We start from the raw sequence: 18,797 nt of genomic DNA, 5'->3' as shown, positions 1-18,797 counted from the left end.
GCAAGCAGGCTGGAGGTTGCATAGTGTGGGATATTCAGCATATAAGAGGAGCCAGAGGGGACCTGGGACCCCTGCCCTGAGCTCAGAGGCCGTGCTGCCAGCCTGGATGGCACCCTGGGGCACTGCTGCCTCCTCACTGCACCACCCTCGGGGTTTTCCTCACTTGGCGCAACCACAATGGAGTCAGAATGAGCGTAGGATGTTCCTCTGATGGATGTCTGATGGGACGGACAGAGCAGCTCTGCAGGGCACGACAGGGTGCGGGTGGTGGTAGCCCACCTGCAAGCTGGAGACAGCCTCAGAGCAGTGGCGAGGAGGCAGCCTCTAGCTCCCCAGGCTGTTCTCCCAGTGTTAGCTCTATGTTCCCTCTGGCTTTGTCCTTCACCTCTTCCCTGTGCCTTCCATCCCAGGCTCTGCTCCCAGCGTTGGCTCTCTCTGGCTGGAGTGGCTCTGGTGGGCTGTGGGAAGAGGCTGGGTGAAGCCCACGAGATGTTCCAAACAGCCATCATCTTGCTTTAGCACCTTGCCTATTACAACTGCACCCAGGCCAGCGAGCCCTGGGACTCCAGTGAACTGGAATTAATGCACCTCAGCGCCCAGGGGTCCCTGCGGGCAGAACCAAGGTGCCACCTCCTTGCAGGTGCCATCAGGGGCCCAAGAGGAACATGGGGTTTGGGTGCCGGGGGACTGTGCTGGGTGATAACCACAGAGCCTATGTGTGCTGTGGGCACTCCTTGTCTCCCCACAGCAGGGGCTGAGCCCACCCTTGCTGGGCACGTGCCTGCTCGTGGTATTGCACCATCTCCTGTAAAACCAGAGGCTCTGACTGTCTTCTTCAGCAGAGTGCAAAATGGAAAGGGCACCTTTAAATAATGTTAGATCTTAAGGAGCATTCTCATGTATCCCGGCAGCCTCTGGGCTTTCCCAATCGCTGCAAGCGCGGCCAGGCTTGGATGATTAATGAGTCTTTAAGGGACCACAAGTGATAACAAGCAGGTCTCTTCCCTCACAGGCTCTACCAGCCTTTTACGAGCTGTAACATTAACGAATATAAAAAGACCAAGGTTTGTGCTTGTTTCAGAAAGTTGCTCCTGCAGGAGTGGTGGGTTTTGAGATGTTGGGTAGATTTTGGAAAAGGTGGGACTGGGCTGGTACATACCACTGGGGGAGCAGCCTCCCTCCACATCCACACCCTGCTCTGCACAGCATCCCCTTTTAGCACAGTCTCACCTGTCCCACAGCCCATATAGTCTAGATAGGAGAGGAAAAGATGTATATATATATATTTTTTTTTTTTCCTTACTGTCCGCACAGCCAGTTTTTGGGAGTACTAAGGGGATCCAGAAGCACCAAACCCATCCCAGATTCAGAGAGGGACTGGGGAAAGTTTCACATCAGTCATTGGGGTCCCATGTCCCCTGTGTAATCTTGTCTCCAGACAGCTGGAAGTACCAGCGATGGGAACTGCACACACACTGGCCTGAAGTGTTTAGGAGCTGGGCTTTCGCTGGGTTATTTTTGATCTCTTCTCCCTGTATTTATGGCTGTCTCCTCCAATTGGTGCAGCTCAGTGAGCCTGCCATGGGTGCCTGCTGCAGAGGGATGCTGGCACAGTGCTGTGATGGGCACTGGGGCTTTCCTTGCTGCTCCTCTGTGTGTCTGGCTTTGCGGCTCTCCCACCAGTGACTTTCCTGTCCTGTCATCAAGCTTTTGGGTATGAACTGAGGGTATTTGGGTTGTGGGCTCACTCGGGCCAGCCCAGGAGTAGGTTGTGCTGCTGTAAGCTGGCACAGGGAGGTGCCTGGGGTGGAGGACCATGTCCCTTCCCTGGGTTGAGGTGCACCGCAATGAAAGGAAGAAGGCTCCAAACTCTCCCACTCATCTTCCCTGCCTGCCCTAAAACCTTCCATTCGTTTTTGGCATAAACTGGAAGGAAAAAGCCACTGGCTGGTGTCTGCACTCTGAGGACGTGGAGTTCCACGTTGATTTTTATGGGCAATCAGCTGGCAGATTCTCAGTTATCCTCGCAGCAGATCTTCCTGTTGATCCTCCCTGTTTCAAACCGGCTCCAGCCCCCTCTGTCATAACCCTCCCTTTTGTCAGCCAGAGCCTCCTCTTCCTTCTGCTGCCTTAAATTATCCTTCCTCTCCTCTTAGGTTATTATGGGAGTAAAACGTCCTTTGGGGTTGAGCTCCAACAGTGCAGCCCAGATTCCCCCTGCCCTGAGCCAGCTCCTGCCTCCCGATTCCCAGCTCAGAAAATGAGCCTATAATTGAAATGCTTGCAGACACTTTGAGTGGAAACAAGCTACCAATTAAAGCTATTATCCCTGTCAAAGAGCAAAGGGAGCAGCCCGGCTCCTGCTCAGCTGGGGAGTCGCATGTCACTAGTGCTGATGTTTGGGCATGGCTTCACAGAAGGGGAAAAGTTTCTCGAGGGAGAGGGAGAAGGGCTGGCAGTGGTAGCCAGGGAGGGTCTGACAGCAAGAGGAAGCTTGTGCTTTATGAGGTTTATTTTCAGAACCCTTCTTCTCCCTTTACTGCTTCCCTGCTGCAATGTCCTGGGCCAAATTTGCTGTTTCTCTTCAAAGCTCTGTAGAGGGAAGGAGCTGGTGCAAAGCATGGCTGCTCGGCTGAGCGTTACTGCAGAGGGTCTTGCTTATTTCCAGACTTTAAGGAGAATTTATAAGGTGTGACATTTAGAGGGGTACCTTCCCTGAGGGTTTGGGACCTCCTGGCTCTGCTTTCCTATATGTTGGACAGTTGAAGGAAAGCAGAAGGTTCCTAGTTGTACTCCAGCAGGTCAGAAGCATTAGTGATGCAGTGGTCTCTGGATTCTCCATGTGTTGGGACGGTCTAATGAGGCCACCCTGGGCAGTTTTTCCCCATTCACTCTGTCATCATCTGCAGCAGCAAGTGATGCCGGGGCCACTTGCCCTCAGGGACGTGAGCAGGTCACCATGTCCTGCCTTGCTTAGGGACCACTCTTCTCTGCTCACCCTTGCAGGCTGGAGGGAAGCACTACCACCCCACCTGTGCCAGATGTGTCCGCTGCCACCAGATGTTCACAGAAGGAGAGGAGATGTACCTCACAGGTAGGGAACCCGCTCCAGCAAGAACATGGCTGTGCAGAGGTGTGCTGGCTGTGGGGCCACCTGGGGTTTGGGTCCTCACGGCGATCGGTGCCAAAAGGGTGTCTCTGTGCAGCAGAGACCCAGAGCCCACCAGCAATGCCAGAGACCCCTCTCTGCTGCTCCCCAGCCCCTGCGCTCTTCCTGGACCAAGCGGCAATCATTTATCTCCATAAACCCTTCTTTGTGGCTGAGTTGGAGGAGACTTTGTTTCTCATCTTTAGATTTTCTCTCCCTGCACAGCTGAGGACGGATGCCAGGCAAGCCTGGATGTGCCCCTGGCCCGTGCCCAGCGAGTAGAGGTTGGGATGGGTGCAGGGTGACCTGCTCCCTGCTCTCCCCATGCCAAGGGGAGATGCTCCAGGACCCCTTTCCCACTGCCCCCAGCTCCCCTCATCCCGTTTACTCTGCGAGCCCCACTGGAGGGGTAAGGCTTTCACCTGGCACAGCCGGATGGTTTGGGTTTGGTTTTGGCATGGAGTTCATCCCTGCCTGGAGCTGCCTTAGGGACTATTTCCAGCACAGAAGGAGGGTTTGTTTTCTCTCAGTAACCTGTGCTTGCCTGTCACCTTGACCCACTAATGGTCCCATGAGTGGCAAAGGGGGAATTGTGCACTGAGAGAGCCAGGGTCCCAGCAAAGACGTGTCATGGGCAGCAAGATGGATGTGCTCAGTGTCCATCCCAGGACATACCTGGGAGAAACTCAGTGCCTTCGCTGGTTCCAGCCCCGAGGGGGGGGTGAGGGGCTGTGGGTGCCCTGGGCTCGGTGTTACCCCGTGTTCAACCAGCAGGAGCTGCCTGGCTGAGCCCCAGATGGGCTGTGCCAAAAGCGCACCCGGGTTTGCTGTCACAGTTCAGTAGTGTTAGCCACTGCATCACCCAGCAGGTGACCCCCTTTATGTATCCTGGGGGCTCACCGCCTCCCTCCTGCTCTGCTCCCCATGGAGAGAATCCGGTTCCTACCTCCTGCCCCTTTGTCCCCCCCCTCCCCCAGGCCCGTGTTCAACCAGCAGGAGCTGCCTGGCTGAGCCCCAGATGGGCTGTGCCAAAAGCACACCCGGGTTTGCTGTCACAGTTCAGTAGTGTTAGCCACTGCATCTCGGGGCTTGGGAGCTGTTTCATCCCCGCTGCCCTGCCTTCCCAGTGGGCACCTGCCTGTGGCTGTGCTCCAGGGGAAAAGGCGCCCAGGAAAGCCAGTGGGACCCAGCAGGTGACCCCCTTTATGTATCCTGGGGGCTCACCGCCTCCCTCCTGCTCTGCTCCCCATGGAGAGAATCCGGTTCCTACCTTCTGCCCCTTTGCCCCCCCCTCCCCCAGGAGCTGCCCCCCAGCACACAGGGGTTGTACCCTTATAACACTGGTTGCTCAATGGAGCTGCTGCTGGAGACGTGTCCTCCCTGGGGACCAGATTGTGGGCTGCAGGTTGGTGGTGGGGGTGGCAGGGACAGGATGGGGCTCCCCTGGGGCAGGAGGATCTGGACCATCCCTGGCAGCAGGGGTGAGCTGTGCGTGGAGCTGAAACACTTTCCCTTTGCTGTGTTGCAGGCTCTGAAGTGTGGCACCCCATCTGCAAGCAGGCAGCCAGAGCAGAGAAGAAGCTAAAGGTAGGCAGCAGGGTGAGGGGCATCTCTGAGTGGTGGCACATCCCACATGATGCTGTTCCCAAGTTCTCTGCTGGAGGTGAACTGTTGTGGCCATGTCGAAGCCCAGGGTGGCTTCCTGAGGCTGGCACAAGCTCTGCCCCTGCTGCCCAGAGGATGGTGGGTGGCCAAGGAGGAGGCTGTTAGTGGGGACCTGCTTCCTGGCTGGCAGCAGCCCATGCTGTGGCCAGGGAGGGGGCACAGCAGTCCCCTTGAGATGTTGCTCTTTCCCTGTGCCCGGGTGGCCACTGCCCACTGGGTCTTGCCAAGCCACTCACCCGACTCTGGATCTGGCCCCAGAAGAGGCCAGGACACAAAACTGGATGGCAGGGCAGCCTGCAACGGCCATGGGCACTGGCAGCAAGGGGATGAAAGGGCAAGGGGAAGAACCCGACCTTGAGTGAAATCCAGCCCCAAAACCAACAGTTTGCTTGCGTTGTGCCTGCTCAGGGCTCCCTCCCTGCCATGCTCTCACCTGTCTTCTGCTTTCCTGCCTCCACAGCACAGAAGGACATCAGAAACCTCCATCTCACCCCCTGGTTCCAGCATCGGCTCCCCAAACCGTGTCATCTGCGTAAGTACAGCTCTGCCCTTCATCCACATGGGGCAGGACAGATGTGCCAGCCCCAGGGAAGGGAGTGACAGCACGAGGTGTCCCCCAGGGACGAGCCCAGCATTTGGGGACGGCACAGACAAGCCATGACCCCTCGTCCCAGCAGCATGCCATGCCAGCAGTGCTGTTGGCACAGACCAGGAGCGCTTGGAGGGCACAGTCCCACCCTCCCAGCTCCTCTGCCCCTTCCTGCTGCTCCCTCTTGGGCATCTCCTCTTACCTCTTCTGCTGCTGGTGTGCTGGTGGGCTCTGTCTGCCCTGTGCCAGCTCCGCACTGTGTGCTCCAGCCTCCCCTTCCTTCACTCCTCCTCTTCCTTTCCCTCTCTCTGTCTCTGTCTCTCCCTCTCCCTAGGCTAAAGTGGATAATGAGATCCTTAATTACAAAGACCTGGCAGCTCTTCCCAAGATTAAAGCCATCTATGAAGTGCAGCGTCCTGACCTCATTTCCTACGAGCCCTATCACAGATATACATCGGATGAGACGCTGGAGAGATATAGCTATGGGGAGGTACTGAGTCTCGATACGCCTAGTGCCGGGCTGCCCAGGGAGCCGGGGGCTGATCTGGGGAAGTGTGGGGAACTGCACGTGGATATATGCTCACTCCAGTTGGAATACTGCAGGGAGGCAGGAGTTGGGGTAGGACCTCTCCTGGAGGCTCTCTGTCGCTGGGAAGAGAGCTGGAAGGGAACCCGTGATGGTGATGCTGCTGCTGCTGCAGAGCAAGAAGGAAAGCAGTGACCTTAGCTGATGGCTGTGCACTGCCCACGCTGTGCCGCACGCCCGAGGTGCGGGGACAGACGGCGCTGCGTGGGAGGAGACATCACCCTTGGGAGGGAGGGATGGCAGGGAGCTCACCCAGCGCAGCCCGCAGCGGGAGAGGAGGAGGGCAGGCAGCACGCCTGCATCCCCGCAGGCTGGAGGCACAGATGGCTGGCAGGACCAGCCCGGTGGCTCAGCCCAGAGCCTGGCCCCTGGCAGGCCATCGTCCTACACGCAAGATGCCTGCTCCCCCTTAGCTGGAGTTGGGGAATAAGGCTGGCCCAGGCCGCCCAGCCCTGGCATGGTGTCTCTGGAGCACAGCAGGGCTGTCCCGGTTGGGTGGAAGTGGAAGGGGGCACAGTCAGTGCATTTTTGCGAGTGTGTGATGAGATACTGCCCAAGCAGCACGTGGCGTGGGACTGCCCTGCCCTGCTCCCCCAGGCAGGCTGGGGCTGCTGGATGATTTCAGTAAGTCTGTGGAAGAAGAGTGTCTGAGCAGCTCATGCAGAAGTGGGGGAACAGCCCTGGCATGGTGTCTCTGGAGCACAGCAGGGCTGTCCCGGTTGGGTGGAAGTGGAAGGGGGCTCAGTCAGTGCATTTTTGCGAGCGTGTGATGAGATACTGCCCAAGCAGCACGTGGCGTGGGACTGCCCTGCCCTGCTCCCCCAGGCAGGCTGGGGCTGCTGGATGATTTCAGTAAGTCTGTGGAAGAAGAGCATCTGAGCAGCTCACACGGAGTTGAGGGAATCTGAGGTAGACCTAGAAGAGGACTTTGTAATGGCCAGCAGCAGCATCTCTTACGTCTCCAGTCTCCAGGCTTCTCACAAGCCTGCCATCCTGCAGTGCACCCCGTGACAGTGCAGGAAGCCTTCCCCCCCTTGCAGCCACGTGCATTGAGGGGCTCCACCGAAGTCTCCAAGAAGGGGTGCAGGCTGTGGGTTTGGGAGGTGCCATCCTCTCACCCTGAGGTAGACCTAGAAGAGGACTTTGTAATGGCCAGCTGCAGCATCTCTTACGTCTCCAGTCTCCAGGCTTCTCACAAGCCTGCCATCCTGCAGTGCACCCCGTGACAGTGCAGGAAGCCTTCCCCCCCTTGCAGCCACGTGCATTGAGGGGCTCCACCGAAGTCTCCAAGAAGGGGTGCAGGCTGTGGGTTTGGGAGGTGCCATCCTCTCACCAGCTCCTCCTGCCATGGCTGCACTCCAGCTGTGCCAGCAGCCTGCCAGCTGTGATGGGGCTGTAACGTGGGCACTCAAGCTGCTGTGGGACCTCAGTCTGTCACTGCTCCCCTTAACTGTGTGCTGTCTCTCTCTCTCTCTTCCCCCCTTTGCCTCCTGCCGCCTCCAGTCCCTGGGGACCCTCTCCCCGTACTCACAGGTAATGCCCCCGGCGGGCACTGAGAGGTCTGGTACCTGCTGCCACCACAGGCTGTCCCTCTGCCCAGGGACCACTGGGGTCCTACTGAATGTCCCCCTGCCTGGGTGCTGTCCTGAGGTGGGGGGAGATGGGGGGGCCATCCGGGAGGGTCCTGTCCTTCAGACCCTGGGGAGAGTGGCATGCAGCCCTCCCTGGCAGAGCAGACCTGGGGTGCAGCTTCTGCCCCGTGGAGGGGGACACTGGAAACTGGGAACAAGCTCAGGGGAAAGGGATGATCTCCAGACAAGGGGGTGAAATCCTCTGTCCAGACACTGTCGCCTGGTCCTGAACCCTGGGCTTTGCTGCCTGTGCTTTGACGGGGAGGCAGAGCAGCCTGGGGAACCCCCAGCCATGGAGGACACACACGCTGCCCGGCCTGTCACACCACAGAGCATGCATCTCCCTGGGCTGCCACAAGCACGGGGAAGCCCAGCCATGGGACACCCCTGCAGGGCTGGCAAGGCACTGACTGGCCTCATCCCTCATCCCACCAGCTCTAACCCCGCTTCTCTCCACACCTTTCCCGGTCCCCAGGACATCTACGAGAGCTTTGACACCCGGCAGAGGAGAGCCTCCAGCCCTGGCTACATCGATTCCCCCACCTACAGCCGCCAGGGCATGTCCCCCACCATCCCAAGGTCCCCCCACCATTTCTACCGCTCAGGTGAGGATTTCAGCTGAAACCCCAGGCTGGGCTAAGATCAGAACCCCAAGTGGAGCAGGGACCATCAAACTGTCCCATGGTTCTCCCAGAGGACCTCGGTGGTCCCTCGTCTAGCAAGCAGGCAGGAGGCCTGGGGGGTCCATGGGGGGCTGACACAAGAGGAGCTGCAGGGCAGTCACTGACTCTGCGATGTGCATCCTCCAGTTCCCTGACTTTCATCTCGTGAGCAACGAGGGGAGGCCGAGGGGAACTTTGTCCTGGCTCAGGCCTGAGTTGGGGCTCATGAAGGATGGGGTGAGGAGGGAGGTGACCCCAGGTCCAGTGCAGACCCCTCAGCTGGATTGGTAGCTCTGGGAGGGGTGTGCACAAGAGTGCTTGTGCCCAACCGGGGCTGCAAGGGGGGTCCTTACACACACACACACACACGTGTGTGTACATGCCCTGGAGCATACACACACACACACACACACGTGTGTGCACATGCCCTGGAGCACGTCAGGGGGGAAGTGTGTCTGTGCCATGTCTCCCATCCTTCGGAGCCAGGGAGAAACGACTGGGAAAATCCAAGGTCGGTACGTTCTGAGGTCCTGCACTCCCCGAGATACCCCCGCACTGCACCGCCAAGGGCCCATCCCCGTTTGCCTCTGCAGCACGCTCGGCTTTCCTCTCCCCGGCCGCGGGGCAGCCTGCTGCCCTGTGACAGCACCTGCGCACGGGGATTCCTCTGCATCTCACCTTCCCCTGGAGATGTGGGGAATCTCCCCTTGCTCCATCATGCCCCATCCTGGACCACGGACCGGTGCACGTCCCTGTCGCCCCCACCACATGGGTCACCTCCCAGCTCTTCTAACACCGCTGCACTTAACACCCGTTTTCTTCTGCCTCTTGTTCTCTCTCTCGGTCACTTATGGCTGCTTCTGCTCGGCACCGCGTAGGCACCGAGAGCGGGCGCAGCTCCCCCTACTATAGCCAGTTAGATGTGAGGTCCTCCACTCCAACCTCATACCAAGCGCCCAAGCATTTCCACATCCCAGGTAGGCTCTGGAGCACCCCGGTCCCCGGGGAAGCGCCGTGTCTGTGGCATGCCCGCATGTGCCGTCCCCCCTGTGTCGCATGCGTAGCTCCGCCGCCTGCCTAGAGCCAGCTGGCAGCAGGATCTACCCCTGGTAAAGGCCATCCATAAACAGGACCTGCAGCTTGAACCCTCCTCCCTCCCCATCACCACCCAGATGTCCCAGAGCCGCCCGGAGTCTGCTTGATCCTTGCAACATCCCTCTTCTTCCTCTTCCCTGACCTTCCTCCACCCCCCCTACACGAAGATGAGTTCCCTGCAGAGAACCTGCCCCCTTCCCTGCCTCCTCCCCAGGATCACGAGCTGAAGCGTGTCTGCCGGAGGCCTTTCCGCACCCATCTGCTACAGATGACTATTTTATACTCCCCCTAGGGCCCGCTGCTCCCTCCCCCCAGACTCTTCTGGGCTTGCCAGATGCCTGCTCCCCTTCTGCAGGGATTGCAGGGGGCCACCAGGTAAGGGCCACCACCCACTCCCGGCCATGCAGAGCCCATGGGGACGGGGATGGAGTGGGCAGAAGGGGAGAGCGGGGAGGGAAGCAGGCAGAGCTGCCCATCCATCCCTCAGCACTCACAGTGGGGCCAGAGCCTTAGACCACCCTGCTCAGCTGCAGGCATCTCCCACTGCCCTTGTCCTCCTCCAAAGCGTGGGAACGAATCCCACAATGTGTAGCTGATCCCCTGGGACAGCACCATGAGGACACCCAGAGGCTCCCCACCACGGTCCCCTGCTCCCATCCCATCCCTGCCAGGGTTCTCACCCGCTGCCTGCCCTGCCCTGCCCTGCCCTCCTTGCTGACGGTCGGTGGTTTATGGATGGCCCCCTCCCTGCTCCGCCAGCTCCGCTGCCTGGCCCCTGTGTGGGGGGCTGTAGCTCTCAGCACCAGGCTCCAGCTCGCTTTCCCTCCCAGCTCGCTCTTTTTCTCTCTGTGCTGCGGAAAGAGGCTTTGGCTGATGTTGTTTCCCCCCAGGTAGATGATTGCAGGTGGTTCTGCCAGGCGCTGGCATCCCGAGAACCCTGCACCAGTGCGAGCCGCGGTGCGTTGCTGCCGGCTGGCAGGGGTGGCCGGTGGTCCCTGGCTGTGCCACTGCCTCCCGGGACCGGCAGTGCCGGCCGCCCCGCGGTGCATGCTGTCGCTGGGGCACTCACTGCATGTCCTCTGCGTGCACCGATGCCTGGGGAAGCCCCGGGACCATGCTCCTGCTGCCCCTCCCGGAGCCCTGGCCCGGTGCTGCGCTCCCCCCGGGATGCGTGGACCCAGAGGCGGTTGTGTGATGGAAGCGTGGTGTGGGGATAGCATCTCCTGCAGGACCTCTGTCCTGTCCGCTCTCAGCACGCCCACGCTGACCAACCCTTTCTCCTTTCTCTCCTTCTTTCTTCCCTTTCCTTCTTCTGCCACCAGCTGCCGGTGAGAGCAACATCTACCGGAAACCTCCCATCTATAAGCGACACGGTAGGGTCTGCCCCCTGGGCTCTGCCCCACGGGGGGAGTGGGGAGGGCACCAGTGTGGGGCTTGGTCTGGCTGAATTGTGTTTAGGCACAAGGGTGGGAGATGGAGCGGGCGTCAGAGCGAGATGTTGGGGTGCTGGGCTTTGGTGGGCTGGTGCTCCTGCTCTGGACAGCAGAGTGCAGGGTCCAGTGTGAGAGAAAGGCAGCTTTGGACCACATCCCTGTTGTGAGGGATGGAGGGGAAGGCTGTCGGCAGCACCGGAAACAGGGATAACTGTGGCCATGGAAGGGTGGCAGAGGGGACAAGAGTGGCCATTGCTTGCTGATGCCAGGAGCCAGAGCCTCAGGATAGTGATGAAGACGACAATTTGCAGTTTCATATGGAGACCTGGAGAAAAATCACAGCTCATCCTGAATGGATGCTCTAGGGTGAAAGAGGCTTGGGCTTTGTTGGGAGGGGTGGGGGGAGGGAGGCAGAGGGGTGTCTTGTTTGTGCTGTCCCTGCTTGCTTCTGTGTGTAGAGGGACAGCAGCTCCCCGCACCCCGAGCAGTAACCGTGTCTCCTCTCTCTCCCTGGGCTCTCCCTTCCCACCGCCCCGCTGCTGGCTGCACCCGCTGCTGTAAGTAGCTGCTGTTGGCAGGGTCCCCTGTGCCCGCTTGGGGTGGTGGGGCGGCTCTGCCACACAGCCTGTCCTGATCCTCCTTCCCCTGCGGGTCTCCTCTGGGAGAAAGGCACAGGGCTCACCCTTGGGTTTCTCACGCCAAGGCTCAGTCCCCAGCCTGCACAGAGCTCTGTGTGTGGCCCTGCTACGGGGGGCTGAGCCCCTGCTAGAGCTGTTGGGGTCACCCCTCTGTTCTCCCCTCTGCACAGCCCACTGCTGCCTTCCCCTGGCTGTAACCCACCAAGAGCCCTTTCCCTGCCAGAACCGAGCCTTCTCCGTCCCCTCCTGTGTCTGCAGTTATAGCCCTGGGTGATGGGACAGCCTGGGGCACGGGGAGGTTGGTGGCACTGGGGCTGGGGTGAGCGCTGTGCAGGAGCCAGAGCTTGTCCTGGTGCTGTGGGCTCTGAGCCATTCGGGTCCCTTCCCAACGGCCCCTCTGCTGGTCACCATCCCCACCTCTGCCTCTGCGCCCTTGTCTCCAGGAGGTGCCAGCAGTCTGGGAATGGATTATTCCCAGCTCTGCTCCAGGCTGTCCTGGACATAAATTGCTGGCAGCCTCTGGGGAGAGGGGAGGGGAGAGGATTTTCCTTTGTCCCAGGGTGGATCTTTGTGAGTTCTGCCGGTGGGGTTCAGGGTCCTCGTTACAGCTCTGCCTGCTCCCTTTGCAGACCCTGCAGCCACGAAAAGCAAAACCAGCGAAGACATCGCACAGTCATCCAAGTACAGCCCTGCCTACTCCCCGGACCCGTACTACCACTCCGAGTCAGAGTACTGGTCCTTCCAAGGCTCCCCCAAAGGTAACAGCCCCACATGGGGCTGGGGGAAAGGGAAACCCATTCCTGCCCCCAAACTCAGCTATTCTCTGGGAGGGAACCCTGCCCTGAGTTGGCTCTGGACCTGAAGGTGGGATTGGGCTGAGATACCTGCCAAAGTGACCCCAAAATCCTAGCAGCCATTGGGACTCAGCTATGCCCATGCAGCTGGGGACTGTCACCTCCCTACCTGTCTCCAACTTCATCCCCATCTGACACCCAGTGTGTCTCCTTGCAGCCCCCCGGGCCCGGAGGTTCTCATCAGGAGGAGAGGAGGACGGGTACGACCGGGGCATGCACAAGGTGAGTGATCTCCCTGCCCAGGCCTGGCAGGGGGGAGCTGGCAGCAAGCTGTCCCCGTGGTGGCTGGCTTTGGGAAGGATGCTCAGCCCAGCTCTGCCACCCAAGAAGGGGCCACCACTGTCCCTGCTGCCCTCTGCCATCTCTCTCCCCTTGGCCACCCCCAGCATGGGGCCAGAAGGAGGGGGGGCACACCCCCTTGCTGAGACACCCCACCCCAGCACCTTGTTCTTGGGGATAAGGGAACGGATGGGAGATGCCAAGTCCATGCCAGAAGGTGCTGTGCCATTGCTGCCGGGATGTTCCGGGAGGTCATGGAGGGACAGGCAGGGAAAGGAGAGGTGTGAAGCAGCTTCCCTCCCCTGCCCAGATCCAGAGCGGCATTGGCAGGCTGATCCTGAGGGAGGAGATGAAGGCTCGGTCCAACTCCTACGCAGACCCCTGGACACCCCCGCGCAGCTCAGCCAGCAGCAGAGAAGCCCTGCACACGGCTGGCTACGAGGGCTCCCTCAACGGCTGTAAGGACAACCCCCTCCATGTGTCCATGGTCCCAGCCCCTGTGGGAAGGGGTGGAGAGGGAAGAACTGGGAGGGGGTGGTTTGAGAGGTGCTGGGCTTCACAGTTGGACTTGGGAGGCTCTTCTCCTCTCTGGAGGACTCTCTCTGTTCCCTGTGCCCCACCTGGGATGGTGGGTGCTTGCGGTCTGTTTGTGCAACCTGGTGAAGTTCCTCATCGTGTGGTCAAAGGGTCCCTTGGAAGTGTCACAGCACAGCCACACTGGTTTTCCTCTGACCTGTTTTAGGCTCGCTGCCTCTGTACCTCCACATTAACAGCACGTTTGGGGCCTCTTGGCACCCCAGACCTGCTAGCTGTCCCCAGGGTTGCCATCCTTGCTTGCAGGGCTCTAACTGTGCAGCACCCAGGGCACCCAACCCCTCTCCCCTCGGGGCTGCAGGGGGTCCTGGGGGTGTTAGGGAGCCTGGCAGCACAGATACCCCTGCCTGCTCTGTGCTCTCCTCCCTCCCATGTGTGTCTGCCCTCACGGAGCTGGGGCTGTTCAGGGATGCTCAGAGAGCCCCTCAGCCCTGTTGGGCTCCTGGGAGCTCCAAGGAGGACCTGTGGGGCTGGCAGCTGGGCATCTCTGCATGGTGTGGGGTGCTCGGTCCTCCCTGACACCCAGTTTTGCTCTTCTTGCAGCTCCCCGGACACACTACCTGGCCGACAGTGGTGAGTGTGTAAGCCCACAGCCCTCTGCAACTGGTTCCTCATGGCTGTGAGCTCCAGAGCCTGAGCTGGAGAAGAGGGACCTGAGCTGGGACCAAGGGGGAAAGAGCCCTTGAAAAGCTGGGCCAGGGTGGAGCTAAACCAGGGCAGAGTTGGTGGCAGTGCCAGGAGAGGACGGGTCACAGAAACTGAGAGGAGATGGTGTTGAGCTGAAGGGTGAGGCAGGAGGGCTGCCATGGGAAAGGGATGTTGGGGAGAGGGATTTCAGCACGGGAGGAAGCCAGGCTGGACATCAATTGGAGCTGAAAGGTGACAGAGCCAGCTGAATTTGGAGCCAGGCAGGGATGTGGGAGCACAGCAGTAGGTTGGCCCAGGGGTGCTCTCCTAGGGTGTGGGGCTCACCTCTGTTTTTTTCTTATGCACCTTGGTGGCTTCTTTGCAGATCCCCTCATTTCGAAGTCAGCCTCCCTCCCTGCCTACAGGAGGAACGGGCTGCACAGGGTAAGAGCCTCCTGCCTCTGCTCTGCCACTGCCAGGCATCTCTGCACCCTTCGTCATTCTCCCCAGACTCCTCAAAGCCCCCTTTCAGGACTAGAGTGTCCTGCTCCCCACCTTCTCTGCACCCCTGCTGTCACTGCTGGTCTGTGCTAATCCAAAATGACCTTTATTAGAGACCAAAGTGCCCTGTCCTGGCACTGCAGGACAGAGGTGCCTGCCCTGAGCATCCTGCAGAACACATTTCAGAGGGACACTGGTGTTTCAGAGACACTCTGGTGTTGCTTCCCAGCACTAGAGCTTTGCTTTATACCCTGGGGCAGTGATTGACGGGGATGGGGAGACCTGATCCTGGCTCCATGTGACCTGGGCTTGTCACTTCACCTCCTTGTGCCTCAGTTTCCCCACTGCCAGGTGTGAGGAGCGGGTCCTGCTTTGGGGTGGGTGGGAGTTGGTGTGATGAGCATCTGGAGGGGGACCCCTTCTTACTCCTCCCTCCCTGTATCCCACCTGCAGCCTCCCAGTGCCGAGCTTTTCCACTACGACAGCACGAACGCCGTCAACTGGGGGATGCGAGGTAAGGGCTGGGGAGCAGCGTGGGCAGGGGTCCTGTAGGCAGGGAGCCAGGTGCCATGGGGCTGCCTACCCCACCACGGGCAGCTCTGGAAAATGAGGTTTGGGCTGGAGGGAGGAGAGGGAGGGATACAGGTGGGGGTCCCTGCAGCCCCCCGGGGGCTGGCAGTGGAGGCATCAGCGTGGCTCATGTCTCTCTTGTCTTTTCTCTCTCCCCACAGAGTACAAGGTAAGATGCTCCTGCTCCAAGGAGCGGCTGCCAACCGGAGGTGTGAGTGCCACCCAGAGCGAGTCCCAGAGCCATGTCTGAGTGTTCCCCAGGCCCTTCAGGAGGAAGCTTTGCCCTCTGCCTGCAGTACCCTACCTTCATTCCCCTCTCTCCCCCACCTGACAGCCCTGTCCTGGGGCTCGGACCAGAGTCCTTCCCCTCCTACCAGGGTGCCAAGCACTTGGCCAAGCGGAAGTGTCTCCTGAGTGAGGAACAGAGAAGGGTGATTGTGCTGGTGGCTCTCTACTCACACTTGTCCCTGAGTCACTCCTGGTTTCGCAGAGTGAGCAGGCTATTTCAGAGCCATCAAGGTGACTTAAGGTAGATTAGGGCCACCCTGAGAGCAAGTACCTCTTCTGTCTTGTCCAGTCCAAGCCCTGGAGGTAGCTGTGCCACCCAAACCCTGCCAAACATGGTGGGGGAAGGCTTTGCCCTGGTGGCCCCCACAGCCTCATTGCCACGTGTGCTCCAAATGTTGTCTTCTGGATCCGGAGATATCCCATGGTCTTCCTGTCCCCATGCAGATATACCCCTATGAGCTGCTCGTGGTGAGGACGAGGGGGAGAAACCAGCTGCCTAAAGATGTGGACAGGACTCGGTTAGAGGTGAGGAGACCCTTTATCCACTGGGGAGAATCTCCTCGGGGAGGCAGTGTGGAGCTGCGAGGGGCTTGTGGACTTGGTGGGGAGCATCTCCATGGCTCCCTGGGTGCACACATAGGCCAGCACACTGTCCTGGTGGTCCTGCTGCTCTGCTGGCTGGGCAGAGCTGTTCCCCATGCCCATGGCACGAGTGCAGTCGGCAGGAGGGAGCTGGGTGCTCCCACTCTCCTGGGTCAGCATTGCACCCAGCTGGACAGGAGATACCACTGGACCCTCTCCTGTGCCCTCATCCCCTGCTGCAGCTGTACGGCCCCCATGGTGGCCCGGGTGGTGGCCATGGTCCCCAGCCCTGGCCCAGCATCCCCTCTCTCCCCAGCGCCATCTCTCCCAGGAGGAGTTCTACCAGATCTTCGGTATGACCATTGCCGAGTTCGACCGCCTGGCCCTGTGGAAGAGGAATGAGCTGAAGAAGCAGGCCCGGCTGTTTTAAATGCAGTGCACTATAAATATATACATACATATAAATATATACATAGAAAGATCTCTATATTGCAGCTCTGTATGATTCTCGGTGCTGTACGTGGCAGAGGCGCCCTCTGCACCCCTGAGAGTGAATTGGAGTCTCGCAGACCATTTTATGCTCTTTGTTTCCTTTTCTTTTCCGACCCTGTTTCTGGATCCTTGGGGGCTCCCAGGGGCTAAAGCCACGTGGGTCCCGAGACACTTGGCATCTGTCATTGCTGCCCCACGGGGGCAGAGAGGGGAGGATTTTCCTGCTGCAGCTGCATCACCCAGGACTGGGGGAAAGCAGGGCTCTGGGATGAGGGGGTGGGATGGGAGTGTCCCATCCCCTCTGCTCAGCTGGTCTGTGTACTTACTGATGGGATGAAAAACATCCTGAGTACGTTTGCAGGAAAAAAGAGATCCCACCATGGGCTCCTTATTGCCCTCCCAGCCTTTAACCTGGCTGTGCACTGGAGGCACCTTCAGCCTCACCCTCAGGATCAGAAATGCAGAGCTTGGGGCAGGGGACAAGAAGGAACAATGATGGGGACCCCACGGGGAACAGGGTGCAGCCCCATGGGTCAAGGTGCCAGCCTGAGCCCTGATGCCACCTGAGCTGTGGGTTTTCCCTGCAAACCCAATATTGCCACAGAGCCAGTTTCTCCTCCCATAGTGCCAGAATGGTGGCTTTCCAGGCTGTCCCAAAACCAAGCCCTTCTTAAATGAAAACAGCCAAAGCCACCTCCTCCCTTGTGCAGTTTCTTGCTGCTCCTCAGGTTTGTTCAGAGCCAGCAAGCCCCAAGAGTGAACAACCTGTGATGCCACCCAGTCCTGGGTCACCATGTATCGGCCCTACAGAGGCGTTGGGAGCACCTGGGGGACATGGCACCCACAGAGCAGTGGTGGGAGCAGTCCAGCTGGGGTAAGGGGTGCCAGTCCCACTAGGTCCTGGCCCTTTCCGGGGGGGTTTCTGGTGTCATCTGTGGTGCTCTGGTTTCCTATTTGCTTGTTCAGCACAATTTTCAGGCGTACTGCAGGACTGAGCGGTCCCAAACAGGCCAGCAAGCCATGGGGGATCCAGCTCTGCAAGAGCTGGATCAGCAGGGTTCCTCTGAGGGGAAGGCAAAGGTCCCACCTTCACTGTGCCACAGGCCAGCTCTGCTTCTTTGAAACCTTCCTTTCCTGGTGTCTCCCATCAGGTGGATCAAATGCCCTCTCTGCCATCAGCACCACCACTGATGGGTGCCAAGCTTGCCCAACTTGTTGCCCAAAAATGCCATCACTGGGTTCCAGGAGAGACTTGCAGGACCCCTTGCAGGGGTTTTCCAGGCTCCTCAGGGCAGGAGATCTCCCATCAGCAGCAGCCCTGGCACTGAGAGCTTTGTGCTGGCATGGAAGGGGCTGGGGCCTGAGGTGGAGATGGCAATATTGCACTGGTAATTGCTCCCATCTGCTTTAGTGCAGCCATAAATAAACCAATTGTGTTTATAATAATTTCACCCTTATAAACTGCAGCTCCCTAAATCAAGCTCAGCCATTTGTGGCTATAAAAAAATTCCATCTCCAGCAGCAGTTTCAGTGATAAAGCCTGGAGGATATTATTAATAATAATAATAACAACACGACAGAGGGAGTCTTTTCATTTTCAAAGCATTTTATGGACAGTAACTAATTGTTCCCCGCAACTACCTCCATGGCAAAGATGGGGAAACTGAGGCAGGGCTCATAGAGCCAAGCAAGCCTCTCCAGCCCACACCGTTCAGGGGCAGCAGATGCCACGTGGGACCCTTGTGGGCTCCTGTCACCCCCGGGGTGAGCACAGTGAGCACCCATTGCGCCTGCCCTGGAAGTCACCACTGCCTGAGCCCACCCTCTCCTTTGGCTGCTTTGCAAGTCCCAGCCACAAATCATCTGGAGCCCGGAGTACGGTGGCGTTGGTGGCTCTGGCCACCTGTGCCCCAGCCACAGCCCCGGAGGTGACACGGTGTTACGAGAGAAAATGGGGCTCCATCCAGAAGGGAGGGACCGGCAAATGCCATCCGGGCAGGAGCTGGCTCCAGCTGGGCATGGGATGGTGTGAGAGCGGCCACTGCCTCCCCGTGTCCTGGGCTAAGAGTCCCCCAAGTGGGGAAGCCCTGGAGGCCAGTTGCTAATGCACATCTAATATTCAATTATTGCTTTCCCAAGTGCTATCTGGGTAGGTGTGAAACCAAATCCTGTTTTTGTCACAGCCTGCTGTCCCCAGAAGAGGGCTCAGCTGCAGCCCTGAGGCCCTGGGGAATTGTCCTGGGGGTGTCAGGAGTCACTGTCCCCACTGCCACACACTCTCCACACACAGGACACTCCTTGCACACCCCACGAGTCTCCCAAGCCCAGGTCTCCCCTGAGGTTCTCATTGGGGAGGGACAGTGATGATGGCATGAGCATCATGGCCGGGCAGAGGCTGGGCACCTGAGGGACACCAGGAGGGGGGCAGATATGAAGGGGTTGGGGGAAGTATGGGGGCACTGTGTGTGCTTGGGGCGGGGGGGGTGCCTTTGGGTGGGTGGGCTTGGTTCTGGATCTTTGCCCCAACTGAAGTTGCCCAAACCAACAACCCCTCACGGGCAGG

The 18,797-nt window shown here is 59.3% G+C and overlaps 1 protein-coding gene across 5 annotated transcripts in view; it reads left to right on the top strand.

Annotated features, from left to right (window-relative positions):
* The window catches only part of ABLIM3 (actin binding LIM protein family member 3), a 55,418-nt gene extending 39,195 nt beyond the window's left edge, over positions 1 to 16,223 (top strand). For 2 of the 5 annotated variants that reach the window (XM_014948295.1, XM_014948294.1), the window contains exons 7-23: positions 3,007 to 3,094; positions 4,677 to 4,735; positions 5,274 to 5,345; positions 5,737 to 5,892; positions 7,492 to 7,521; positions 8,095 to 8,224; positions 9,160 to 9,258; positions 10,699 to 10,749; positions 12,086 to 12,205; positions 12,459 to 12,523; positions 12,891 to 13,038; positions 13,718 to 13,747; positions 14,187 to 14,245; positions 14,756 to 14,816; positions 15,034 to 15,041; positions 15,605 to 15,685; positions 16,059 to 16,223. In XM_014948295.1, coding sequence (XP_014803781.1) covers positions 3,007 to 3,094; positions 4,677 to 4,735; positions 5,274 to 5,345; positions 5,737 to 5,892; positions 7,492 to 7,521; positions 8,095 to 8,224; positions 9,160 to 9,258; positions 10,699 to 10,749; positions 12,086 to 12,205; positions 12,459 to 12,523; positions 12,891 to 13,038; positions 13,718 to 13,747; positions 14,187 to 14,245; positions 14,756 to 14,816; positions 15,034 to 15,041; positions 15,605 to 15,685; positions 16,059 to 16,172 — 1,371 coding nt within the window. In that variant the 3' untranslated portion in view covers positions 16,173 to 16,223. The remainder of the gene's footprint in view (positions 1 to 3,006; positions 3,095 to 4,676; positions 4,736 to 5,273; positions 5,346 to 5,736; positions 5,893 to 7,491; positions 7,522 to 8,094; positions 8,225 to 9,159; positions 9,259 to 10,698; positions 10,750 to 12,085; positions 12,206 to 12,458; positions 12,524 to 12,890; positions 13,039 to 13,717; positions 13,748 to 14,186; positions 14,246 to 14,755; positions 14,817 to 15,033; positions 15,042 to 15,604; positions 15,686 to 16,058) is intronic. The other 3 variants (XM_014948296.1, XM_014948297.1, XM_014948298.1) reach the window with 3 other exon arrangements.
* The last annotated feature ends 2,574 nt before the right edge of the window (positions 16,224 to 18,797 follow it).

The sequence above is a fragment of the Calidris pugnax genome, unplaced genomic scaffold (genome assembly GCF_001431845.1).
Source record: "Calidris pugnax isolate Ruff unplaced genomic scaffold, ASM143184v1 scaffold27, whole genome shotgun sequence".
NCBI lineage: Eukaryota > Metazoa > Chordata > Aves > Charadriiformes > Scolopacidae > Calidris > Calidris pugnax.
Note: the sequence above shows the minus strand (reverse complement) of the source record. Positions and strands in the feature narration are given on the sequence as shown.